This window comes from Trichechus manatus, unplaced genomic scaffold (genome assembly GCF_000243295.1).
Source record: "Trichechus manatus latirostris isolate Lorelei unplaced genomic scaffold, TriManLat1.0 scaffold00008, whole genome shotgun sequence".
Classification (NCBI taxonomy): Eukaryota; Metazoa; Chordata; class Mammalia; order Sirenia; family Trichechidae; genus Trichechus; species Trichechus manatus.
In genome coordinates, this window is record NW_004443944.1 from 18,665,834 (window position 1) to 18,678,310 (window position 12,477).

The 12,477-nt window shown below is 50.1% G+C and overlaps 1 protein-coding gene across 3 annotated transcripts; it reads left to right on the plus strand.

Annotated features, from left to right (window-relative positions):
* The first annotated feature begins 620 nt into the window (after window positions 1–620).
* On the plus strand, window positions 621–12,290 carry MATN4 (matrilin 4). 3 transcript variants are annotated; one of them, XM_004370308.1, is made up of 9 exons: window positions 621–699; window positions 1,828–2,397; window positions 5,997–6,119; window positions 6,211–6,333; window positions 6,431–6,553; window positions 8,714–9,127; window positions 9,227–9,379; window positions 11,906–12,013; window positions 12,094–12,290. In XM_004370308.1, exons 1-9 carry the CDS (start codon window positions 621–623, stop codon window positions 12,150–12,152), a joined length of 1,752 nt encoding a protein of 583 aa, XP_004370365.1. In that variant the 3' UTR covers window positions 12,153–12,290. The 3 variants fall into 3 exon arrangements, with proteins under 3 accessions (XP_004370365.1, XP_004370366.1, XP_004370367.1); XM_004370309.1 differs by lacking the exon at window positions 5,997–6,119 and having other exon boundaries at window positions 12,094–12,152; XM_004370310.1 differs by lacking the exons at window positions 5,997–6,119; window positions 6,211–6,333 and having other exon boundaries at window positions 12,094–12,152.
* Window positions 12,291–12,477: the final 187 nt, after the last annotated feature.

Here is a 12,477-nt window from a genome sequence, read left to right on the forward strand (position 1 = left end):
CCCACTGAGCCCTGCAAAAGGAAGCGGCCCTGTCTCGCCGCCTGCGCTTGGGCGGGGTGTGCGTGTGGGGGTGAGGGTAGTAGTGGTCGTAAGGACAGCCACACAGAGAAGGCTTGTGTGAGGAAGTGAGAGGGCCGAGAAGGGGGCTCTGACCGCTTCGCCTGATCCTCAGACCCGGATAGGCAATTCCTCACTGTGTGAATTTAGGTACCAGCGCTTAGCTTTTCTGAGCTTCAATTTCCCCATCTGCGCAATACGAACTTGCTCTCATAGAACTGTTGAGAGAATCATAAACGCCACACTCCATGCAGAGCTTTTAACACTTAGGCTGGCTTTTTTCTTTTTAAATTTTGTATTTTATTCTTTTGTATATTCTGTGGTGCTACAAAATGGAATTCCTTGTGTTTCCCGGCAGTTATACTGTGATGAAACTTTGTTTTTACTATGAAAAATTTCAGATATACACAAAGCAGAGAGATTAGTAAAATAAACCTTTGATCAACAAATAATAATAAATAAACCCTGATCCTCTTTTCCCTGAGTATCCATCACCCAGAATAAGAAGCTTTTAAATACTATCGCTTTATCATTCTCCTTCCTCCCTCCAGGCTCTAAGCGCCATGAAGGGCCTTCTGTGCTCACCACTGCCCATGTTGCTGCTGCTCCTCCCGCCCCAGGAAACCGAGCTCGGGTTTGCAGGTGAGCTCCTCCCAACGGAGGCAGGGAGCCCCAGCAGCTTCTCCATCTGCAGCCAGCTAGGCCTGCTGGGGAGAGAAACGCAAGGGCTTTGGGATCACACCGGCGGGGTTCTGGATCACTGCTTCACCTCGCTAGACTTCCGTTTCCCCATCTGTAGGATGTGGCTTAACCAAAACAAACAAACAAAAACCAAACCCGTTGCCACTGAGTAGGACAGAATGGAACTGCCCCATAGGGTTTCCAAGGAGCAGCTAGCTGGTGGTTTCGAACTGTCAACCTTTTGGTTAGCAGGAGAGCTCTTAACCACTGGGCCTCCAGGGCTCCAGGATGTGGCTTAGAGGTCACAAAGTGGTGCTCATGCCCATTTGGCATTTACTTTTTAAAAATTAGTAGAAAAAATTGAAAAATCAGGAGATTTCACATAAAAATCCTGATTTGAGACTTCTCTTGAAGAATCTAAAGATCTGCTGAAACTGAGTCTGCATACCCACATGGCAACACTTGGCTGGAGTTGCCCACTTTGGGAGGGCCGCGGGCTCTCTGGGTGTCCACTGTCCTAACCCAACCAGTTCACTCATTTATGTTGCCTGCCCAGCCCCCTATAGGTCCCTGGGTGGTGAAAACAGTTTGCACTGGACTGCTAATCTAAAGGTTGGTGGTTTGAACCCACCCAGTGGTTCTGTGAAAGAAAGGCCTAGCGATCTACTTCTGTAAAGATTACAGCCAAGAAAACTCTATGGAGCAGTTCTCTTTGGTAACATATGGGGTAGCCATTAGTTGGAATCAACTCCAAAGCAACTTATTTATTTATTTATTTTTTTGCCAGGCGCCTATAGGCATTTGAATTTGCACACACACACACACACACACACACACACACACACCCGTGGATAATACCTTCTCAGAATAGCCCTCAGAGGTGTAGGATAGAGAATTTGTGAAATCTAACACCGGCCCTGAGCCAATGCGGGATAAACGAATGCATCTAACCTGAATTTGCGGGGTTAAGCCTGTGATGGGAGCTGTGATGGCAGGGATAGCAGCAATTCCCCTGGGTTTCCCTGGGGGTGTCCTCGGAGGTGAGGCTTTGCTGATCTAGGAAAGACACCTACCCTGGTCTCTCCACAGGTCCCAAGTGCCGAACTGGGCCCCTAGATTTGGTGTTTGTGATTGACAGCTCCCGCAGCGTACGCCCTTTCGAGTTCGAGACCATGCGGCAGTTCCTGGTGGGCCTCTTGCGTGCCTTGGATGTGGGGCCCAACGCCACGCGCGTCGGTGTGATCCAGTATTCGAGTCAAGTGCAGAGCGTCTTCCCGCTGGGCGCCTTCTCGCGCCACGAGGACATGGAGCGCGCCATCCATGCCCTGGTGCCGCTGGCGCAGGGCACCATGACTGGCCTGGCAATCCAGTACGCCATGAATGTGGCCTTCAGCGTAGCCGAGGGAGCGCGCCCGCCGGAGGCGCGCGTGCCGCGCGTCGCCGTCATCGTGACCGACGGGCGGCCCCAGGACCGCGTGGCAGAGGTGGCGGCGCAGGCGCGCGCCCGCGGCATCGAGATCTACGCTGTAGGGGTGCAGCGCGCCGACGTGGGCTCGCTGCGCGCCATGGCGTCGCCTCCGCTGGATGAGCACGTCTTCCTCGTCGAGTCCTTTGATCTTATCCAGGAGTTTGGCCTGCAGTTCCAGGGCCGGCTGTGTGGTGAGTCAGGGGAGCTCTGGAGCAAGCCTGGAACTCTCCAGTCGCTTGGATTCCGGTTCCCACGACAGTAAATTCCATCCCTTCCCGGTGTGGCCCCGTCTGTTCCAGCTTCAGCCCCGCCCACCAGGTAGAATCGAGTTGTTATGGTTTACTATAGGCTTGTGCCAATTTCCTTGGGTGGTGTAAAGCGTTTAGGGCTCAGCTACTAACCCTAAGATTGGTGTTGAAACCTATCCAAAGGCACTACGGAAGAAGGGCCTGGTGATCTACTTCTGAAAAATTAGCCATTGAAAACTCTATGGAACATAATTCTACTCACACATATGGGATAGTGATGAGTTGGAATTGACTCCATGACAAACGGTTTTTTTTTGGTTTGTGTCAAATTCCAGCTCTATCCATTTTTGCTTAGGCTCCTCCCACAAGGAGCAAAATTTAGCTTGCCCCACCCATCTGGGCATGGCTGTTCTGGTTTACCATAGACTTAACAGTCAAGCTCCAAGGCAGCCCAGGCCCCACCCGCAAGCACTGCCCCTCAAACCTGAGAGCAATCACCCACTCCAAAGAGTCATGCGGAGTGGGTATGGCTCCTCCCATTCTCATCTTAGCCCCTCCCACAATGCTAAAGACCTGTTCTAGTCACTCTGCGTTCCCTCCCTGCCTTGATTTAGCACCTCTCCACCTCCACTGCACCCCTGTGTAGTCCTGCCTTATCTTATTGACACGTCTAGCTCCACGCACCCTTGCTGTGACCCTGTTCATGGGGCTGTTGTTGTTTCCGTTAGTAGCCAGGTGAGTTGGCTTTGACTCCTGGCAACCTTACATATGACAGAAGGAAACATTGCCCAGTCCTGCACCATCTTCCAGCACGATATTGGGCTGTATTCTGTTGTGATCCATAAGGTTTTCACTGGCTAATTTTCGGAAGTAGATCGCCAGTCCTTTTCTCCTAGTCTGTCTCAGTTTAGAAGGTCCGCTGAAACCTGTCCACCGTGGGTGATCCTGCTGGTATTTGAAATAGTGGTGGCATAGTTTCCAGGTACTCAAGCCGTATTCTTTCCCTAAATGCTCCCACCTGGATTTGTCTCCCACAAATGAGTCTTATCCTGACTTGAGGATGGGGCCTGCCTCTGAACCCATCCTTATCCAGCTGTCTCTTGTTGGAGGGCCCTGCCCATCTGTCCCCTGGTGATTCTAGTCCTTTGTGTCCTTAGGGAAGGATCTATGTACTGAGGGGGGACATGGATGCCAGCACCAATGTGTTAGCGCCCCGGGCATGTTCCACTGTGCCTGCAACCCTGGCTACCAGCTAGCAGCAGATAACAAGAGCTGTTTGGGTGAGAACTTCCTCTGCATACAATCTTGCTGCTCTGGAGCCTTCTGTGGCTCCCCATTGCCCGGATATTGAACCAACGAGTTTGGAAGGGGCTTTGGAAGTAAAAGTCTAGCTCCTTCACTTTACAGGCCTAAGGAAGAGAAAAGATTGCATGGGGGTTACACGGTCTTTGATGGGACCAGGGCTAGAAACCTTGACCCCTAGTTAGGCCTGTTTCCACACTCATTCTCTCTGCTCTTTCAGGCCAGACTCCCACCTGACTCCAGTCGACTGCCCACACTTGTTTCTGTCTTCTCATTGGCTCGTTCCTACAGTTTCTGGTACTTAGACACTGTTGGGGTCTTCAGTTTGGTGGGTCTCCATACAGTGCCCCCACTCGCCATGCTGCTCATTCCTGTCTCTGCCTCTCCGCTCTCTCTGCTCCTCGCCTGGGCTGCCCTGGCTGCTCCTCTTTACCTCTCTAAATCTTTCAAGGTCTAGTTCTTCATTTTTGTCTCTGAAATCTATGACACAAAATGCCTTGCTTATACAATTGGGTATTTCTTTTTCGGGTGTATGTGTGTCCACCCCCTGTGGGCATAATTCCAGCTACCATTTAAACCCCCCAAAAAACCAAACCCATTGCCATTGAGCCGATTCTGACTCACAGTGACCCTATGGGACAGAGTAGAACTGCCCCATAGGGTTTCCAAGGCTGTAATCTTTATGGAAGCAGACTGCCACATCTTTCTCCCACGGAGTGGCTGGTGGGTTCGAACCGCTGACCTTTCCGATAGCAGCCGAGTGCTTAACCACTGTGCCACCAGGGTTCCTATAGCTACCATTTACTGAGTACCCTGTGAGTATCAAATATTTTGCTAATTACATTACATACATTATCACTCAACCTCACAAGAACCTGGGAGAAAAGGTATTGTTATTCCAGTAACCCAGGTGTCAGCTGGGGTTGTCCTGTTTCTAGAAACTTAGAAAAGATTGGCTTGAACCCCCATTTGATGATCTGTGGACATTCAAAGCCCTACCCACAGTCTCTGTGACTTTCCCAAGGGCTTCCATCTGGTGCTCATCTCTAGCTCCAAGATTCTGCTGAATTCATTCGGTTTATGCATCCTCTCTCAATTTCTCAGTCCCACACAGGCTGGTGGAGTTCCATGCATGTAAATGAGCCCCTTCCATGGTTTACACATATGGGCACACTAGGGCTTGTATGTGTGTATGTAAATAAGTGTGCATATGTCCATTTTTCTAAAGTTGGGGTGGACAGGGGCATGACTTACATCTAAGCAAAGTCAAATATGCATACATACACACTGAAAAGAAAAATCCATTAATTATAATTGAATCTCAGACACCCTTGTTCCTAAGTCCTCAGCCACCCCATTACGGGGAATTTTTCACTGGCAGCCTCCACCCACGTGGTTTACTAATCCTCACACCGTCTCTCTTATTCTTTTTTTCCTGTCTCCATCCCTCATCTCTCTTCCAGGAACCCAGAATTCTTCCCACTTTCTTATGCAGGACACTTGTTGTCTCTCAGCTTCAGGCCATCTCTGCACACTCAAACCATCAAGATGCTCAGCAGGGGAACAGGTCTCCCCCTTCCTCAGAAGGAAGTTATGAACAGCAATTGCTCTTTTCTACTATATTCCCATTTTTCAGATGGGGAGATGGAGGCTGAGACAAGTACAGTGGCAGAGCCTGGTCCTCCCTGTAAGTCGAACATGTCAAGGACAGAGGCCTGTCTTGTATAACTGTGGCTTCTCCTTGTGCCTGGCTCAGTAATGGGCACACTGGGTCTGGGATACACCTAGGGCTTGAGTTGGGAGGGTCAGCTGGCCCAGCAGGAAGTAGGCCTATGCATATAGAAATTACAGATACCTGGGTTCTACCCAAGGAACCCTAGTGGCATGATGTTAAGCTCTCAGCTGCTCACCAAAAGTTTGGTGGTTTGAACCCACCGGTAGCTCTGCAGGAGAAAGACCTGGTGATTTACTTTTGTAAAGATTAACCCGTTGCCATCAAGTCAATTCTGACTCATAGATGAAACCCTATGGACAGTTCTACTCTGTCACATGAGGTTGCTATGAGTCGAAACCGACTCGATGGCATTTAACAACACCGGGTACCAGCCCAGACTACTTAAGTCAGGATGTCTGGAGTTGGGGACCGGGCACAGGTGTTTTTTAAAAGCTCTCAGGCGGTTGTGCAGTCAGAGCTGAGAAGTGCAGCCCCGGGGCATATGCTGAGCTCACCTCTCCCTCAGCCGTTGACCTGTGCGCCCAGGGGACCCACGGATGTGAACACCACTGCGTCAGCTCCCCAGGCTCCTATTCCTGTCACTGCCGAGCTGGCTTTGTGCTCCAGCGGGACCGAAGGAGCTGCAGAGGTGAGTGAGCGAGCACCCCCCCGCCACCCCAGCACCACTCCCCCTGTCTCCAATCAGAGGTGACACCTCGTTCTCTCTTGCTTCCCACCAGCCATCGACCACTGCAGCTTCAGGAACCACAGCTGTCAGCACGAGTGTGTCAGCACCCTTGGTGGGCCACAGTGTCGCTGCAGAGAGGGCCATGATTTGCTGCCTGATGGGAGACGCTGTCAGGGTGAGGGGGGGGGGGTCTCCTGCATTTGTGTAGAGGGGTGGGGGACCTTAGCTGCTGGAGTCCACCCTGACTCGTCCTGTCTTCTCTCTCCTTTTAGCCCGGGACCTTTGCAACGGCGTGGACCACGGCTGCAAATTCCAGTGTGTGAGCGAGGGCCTGTCCTATCGCTGCCTGTGCCCTGAGGGGCGGCAGCTCCAGGCAAATGGCAAGAGCTGCAGCCGTGAGTTATTGGTGGGAGGATGTTCTGTCTGCCACTGCCCACATTCTGAGTGTCTTTGGCTTTGCCCTTGCTGTGGCCTGAGCCTGTGATGTGAGTGTCTCTGTGTGTGTTTGGGGTAGAGGATTAGAGATTGCGTCCTGCCCTGCCTCCTTCTCTTTTCCCTTAATCCTCTACCCTGCTGCCGGGGGTTAATTTCAAAAATACATACTTGATCATATTCCTCCCTTGCTCAAAAACCTTCTGTGGCTCACCAGTGCCTACAGAATAAAGACCAATAAATGCCCAATTGTGGGTTTCGGCCACACTAATGGATAATGGGAGTCCCTGGGTGGTGCAAATGGTTAAGGTGCTTGGCTGCTAACCAAAAGGTTGGAGGTTTGAGTCCACCCAGAGGCACCTTGGAAGAAAGGCCTGGTGATCCAAAAATTCAGTCATCGGAAACCCTATGGAGCACAGTTTTACTTTGATGCACATGGGGTCGCCATGAGTCAGAATTGACTTCATGGCAACTGGTAACTGATTTATGGATAATGAAATCAAATTAGTAGGTTACAACCAGCATTAAAAAATAATAATGAAAGAGGAAATAGAATTTACTGCAAGTAGAAAGAATAAATTGTTTCATGAAACTTTATTTTTTATTTATATGTGAGTACGTGAAGTGAGCAATGGTGTATTTTTACTGTTATTATTATTTTTACTGTTGATTGAGGTAAAAAAAAGTTTGAAAGCATTGCCTTAGCGCATCACAATGTCACTTTGGCCAATCTGTCAGCCTGTCTCCTGCCACCACACTCTAACATTTTAGCCACACTGGCCTCCCCATTTCTGAATGTGTTGAGAGATTTCCAGCTTCCATGCCTTTGCACATGCTGCTTCCCACTATCTAGAATGCTCCTCTCTGCCACTCATCCTTCAAGACCAAATTAAAAGTCGCCACCACCATGCAGTCTTGCCCAGCTTCTCTAGGGAGAATGAATCACTCTTATCTTGGGCTCCCATGGACCTCCGCATGCTTCTCTGTTTTATAAAGCACTTTCCACAAGTGAGGCATATGGCATGTCTGACTGCTCTGCTCTATCCTGAGTTCTTATAGATCAGGATTATGTTTTATTTATTATTGTGCCCTCTTCAGAACCAAGCAAAGTCCCTGGCTCAGGATAGGGAAGGCAGCATTGTGGAATAATTGGAAAGCATGAGTTTTGGGGTCAGACAAACCTGGCTTCAAATCGTATTGTAGCCACTACTGGCTATGGAATCTGGGGCAAGTCACTTTATCCTGCAGGCAGGTACCTATCTACGGAAAATAGCCTCTATGGCAATTAGTTTTAAATTGCTGAATGATCTTTCACAGCTGGCCGGTGGAAACTTTGATGGCCAATAGAAACTGCTCATTAGCGCCCCGCCTCCGGTGCCACCCAGCGCACCGCACTATCTGCCGTGCCTTAGTTAAACGCCTCTGCCTTCAGGATCTCAGATTATGTATAAAATGGGAATAATACCCAAGGGTATTGAGGGGATTGAGAAAACATTTATAAATTACCTAGCCCAGCGTCTGTCTGGCACATGGTAAGCTGTCAATAGACAATGTTGTTGTTATCATTACTAATACTAGCAAAGTGCTTAGGACTGTATCTGATACATAGTAGATGATCAATAAATGAAAGCTATTGTGGTGGCTATTATTATTATTATTTAAAAAATACTTTTAGTAGAGTGCCTGGTTTATGCTAAGCACTCAATAAATAGCAAAGACTATAATGATGATTAGGAGCCCTGATGGCGCAGTGGTTAAAGAGCTTGGCTGCTAACCAAAAGGTTGGCAGTTGGAACCCACCAGCTGCCCTTCGGGGAAAACCTATAGGGTCGCTATGAGTCGGAATTTACTCAATGGCAGTGGGTTTTTTGGTTTATGATGATGACCGATGATGGTGATAATAGCAGTGGCAATAATAACACATGCTTAGCACAGTGCCGAGCATCATCGTTATCAAGTGTTTAGCACAGGGCCTGGAACAACAGGACTCAATAAATGGTGTCTGTTATATAATACATATTTGCCGAATGAATGACTAGATGGATTCGTGGCTGCTGCCAGCCAAGGATCTGGCCTCTTCTCCATCACCTCCCGGCCTCCAAGCCCTTCTCCTCGCCGTGTAGGGTGCCGGGAAGGCCATGTGGACCTGGTTCTGCTCGTCGATGGCTCCAAGAGCGTGCGCCCGCAGAACTTTGAGCTGGTGAAGCGCTTCGTGAACCAGATCGTGGACTTCCTGGACGTGTCCCCCGAGGGCACGCGCGTGGGGCTGGTGCAGTTCTCTAGCCGCGTGCGCACCGAGTTCCCGTTGGGCCGCTACGGGACCGCGGCCGAGGTGAAGCAGGCGGTGTTGGCGGTGGAGTACATGGAGCGCGGCACTATGACCGGCATGGCGCTGCGCCACCTGGTGGAGCATAGCTTTTCCGAAGCGCAGGGCGCGCGGCCCCGTGCCCTCAACGTGCCTCGCGTCGGCCTGGTCTTCACAGATGGCCGCTCCCAGGATGACATCTCCGCGTGGGCTGCCCGCGCCAAGGAGGAAGGTGGGCTTGGCGCGGGACGCACGGCGCTGGGATTGGGCGGGCGCGGGGAGGCGGCTTCGCCGAGGGCCAGGGCGCCTCCTGAGTCCTTGGACCCCGCAGGCATCGTCATGTACGCCGTGGGCGTGGGCAAGGCGGTGGAGGAGGAGCTGCGGGAGATTGCCTCGGAGCCACCTGAGCTGCACGTGTCCTACTCCCCGGACTTCAGCACCATGACGCACCTGCTGGAGAACCTTAAAGGCAGCATCTGCCCGGGTGAGCACATCTGTCTCGGGACCCCTCCCCTTCCATCCCTGCCCCACCACCTATATCCCCGCTTCCAGCTCACCCCCACCCCCTTCGCGGAGTTATAGCCAGGGGCTAGACTCTCTAGACAGCCTTGTTACTACTCATAGTGTGGTCTGTGGAACAGCAGAACGGCCATCACATGTAGCTTGTTGGAACTCGAGAACAAAGAAATCAGAATTTTACACTTAGGTGATTCCTATGCATATTAAAATGTTAGAAGCACGAGACTAGGCAGTCTCCCAAATTAGTGGGCGTTTGGGATTACTTGGGGGAACTTTTTTCAAAGGCGCACCAAACCCATCATTTGTAAATGGAGTCATGTCATATGTCTCTTTAACTTGTTAGAATTCAACTTGAAGGACTTGGCAAAGTGGTGGGACGAGTGTGGTTCAGATACACAAAGACATGTATGTTTTGGACAATGTAGGCCATAAATTCAGTCCATCTTCTTCGTGTGGTGCTCAGCTGAGGACATAGGGACCGACTCCGTCTGTGCAGGAGAAATGTGCTGTTCAGTTGTGTGTACTGTTCTTGGTAGGTGATAGAGGGGATTTCTCGGGATAATTTTTACCATAGAGTCTTTAAGGTTTAAGATACGATGCTTCTTTCTGTGTACCGGTCCCTACCTCCAGAGATAGGTTCAGTAGGGCTGGGCTGGGGCCTGAGGAATTGGTAGCTAAAAAAACAAAAATAGGCTAATTCTAGTAATTAACCAGGGTATTGTGGAGGCACTAGATTAGCAGCTCTTTCAGGGCTCTTCTTGTCCTACTCTGGTGTCCTCCGAAGTATGACCTTGGACAAGTCATTTAACCTCCACCCCCACCTTAACTTTTGTCTTCTTTAACGGAAGGTTAGAGGTTGCCTCCAGCTTGAGAATTCTAAAAGTAATCTGGGCTGTGTGATTGGCTTGTCACCAACTCGTTCCATGACCTTGGGCAGATCCTTCCCCCTCTCTGGCCCTTGATTTCCCCATCTGTGAAACTAGGGATCATTGCGGGACTGTTATCAATGCTATTATACCCAGCCGTACATACAGCAGTTTGCTAAGGGTACATACAAGACTAAGAAATAACCTTAAAATCATAACAGCAGTTTTTTATCGAAGGCTGATTTCCATGCCTTGTGCTTACTACTTCACTACCTGTAATATTAAAAATGGCACAGATTTACAGCATTTCAGTGAATGTAATACACCATCCATTGTGAGATGCACTATTATTTGATTTATTGCTAAGAAAAGAAATCTGTAGTTAGATTTAATCGTACCAAATTTAATTGTAAGTCATTATTCTCATATCAGTGATAGTGAAATGTGGGAGGAAATAGACATGGATCAGTGGTTCTTAAGCATTAGTGTGCATCAGAATCACTTGGAGGGTTTGTTAAAACAGACTGTTGATCTCCAACCCCAGAGTTTCTGATTCAGTAGAACTGGGGTGGGGCCTGATAATTTGCATCTCTAATCAATTCCCAGGGGCTGTTGATGTTGCTGGTCTGGGGACCACACTTTGAGAATCACTAGTTGAAATACACTGTATAGTTGTTTACTTGTACCAGGCAGTGCTCCAGATCTATGCTTTCCGATCAGGTATCCACTAGCCACATGTGGCTATTTCAATTTAAATTAATTAAAATTAAAAAAAAAAATTAGTTCTTTACTTGCACCAGCCACATTTCAAGTGTTAAATAGCCACATGTGACTAGTGGCTACCACATTGGATGTTGCAGATACGGAACATTTCCATCACTGCAGAAAGTTTCATTTGCAGAGTGCGGCTCTGGACTGTTGCTACTCAAAATGTGGTCCACGGATCAACAGCATCAGCATCACTCAGGAGACTGTTAGAAATGAAGACTCTCCTTCCCCATTCTGAGTCAGAATCTATATTTTAACAAGATTTCCTAGTGTTTCCAAGGAGCATTGAAGTTTGGGAAACACTTCTAAGATGTGTATACACACGTACACAATAAAATCCTTGAATTCTCGCAAGAACCCAGTGAATAGATTGTTCTTCTTAAGTGCTGTCCAGTCGATTTTCGACTCATAGCGACCCATGTAACAGAGTAGAACTGCCCCATGGGGCTTTCTAGGTTGTCATCTTTACAGGAGCAGATCGCCAGGTCTTTCTCCTGCGGGGCTGCTGGGTGGGATCAAACTGGCAACCAAAAAGCAGCTGACAGCTTAACCTTTGCGCCACCAAAAACAAACCAAACCAAAACCCGCTGTCCTCGAGTCAATTCCAACTCATAGAGACCTCCTTAATGAATAGGTACTCTCACTATATCCATTTTACAGATGAGGAAACGCAGGTTAAAAATGTTGAGTTTTCCAACATCTCACAGCTACAGACCTGGGACTCAGCCCAGGTCTGTCTTAATCAAAAGCCCGGACACTCAACCACAGGCGGGTGGGGGTGTCTCATGGCCCGGCCAGGGCTGGGCTGGCTACCTTCTGCAGTTTCCCATTCCGCTGACTCTACGCCTGGCTTGCAGAGGAGGGCATCAGCGCCGGGACGGAGCTGCGGAGCCCATGCGACTGTGAAAGCCTCATGGAGTTCCAAGGCCGCACGCTAGGAGCGCTCGACAGCCTGACCCAGAACCATATCCTTTGTGGCCGGGGGCTCGGGCTGGAGGGAAGGCGAGAGACCGTGCGAACCCCAGCAGCTTCCTTGACTGCGCACTGGCCCAGCTGATCGCGCGCCTGGAGAACCTGGAGAACCAGCTGGCCAACCGGAAGTGAGAGCTGCCGGGGGCCGGGAGAAGGGCTGGGCGCGGCCTAGTGGACCGTGTACCCTTGTGCGCCGTCGGAGCGCCTAGGCCCGGGCGAGCCTGGCCTGCGGGCTTGGCTGTCGGGAGGAGGCGCTGGCGGGCTCCCGGCGCTGGGCTTGAGCTGGCCTCGCCTGTTGCGCAAGCCGGACTTCGGGGGACGAGGGATTCGGGGCGTGGGCGTGGGGAGGGGGGTGTGGAGTGCTAGATCCGCAAGCCCTCATCGCATGTTGCGCTAAGATCTTTGTTGGATTTCTTTTTCGTAAAAAAAAAAAAAAAAAAAAAGGTTTCCTTGGGTG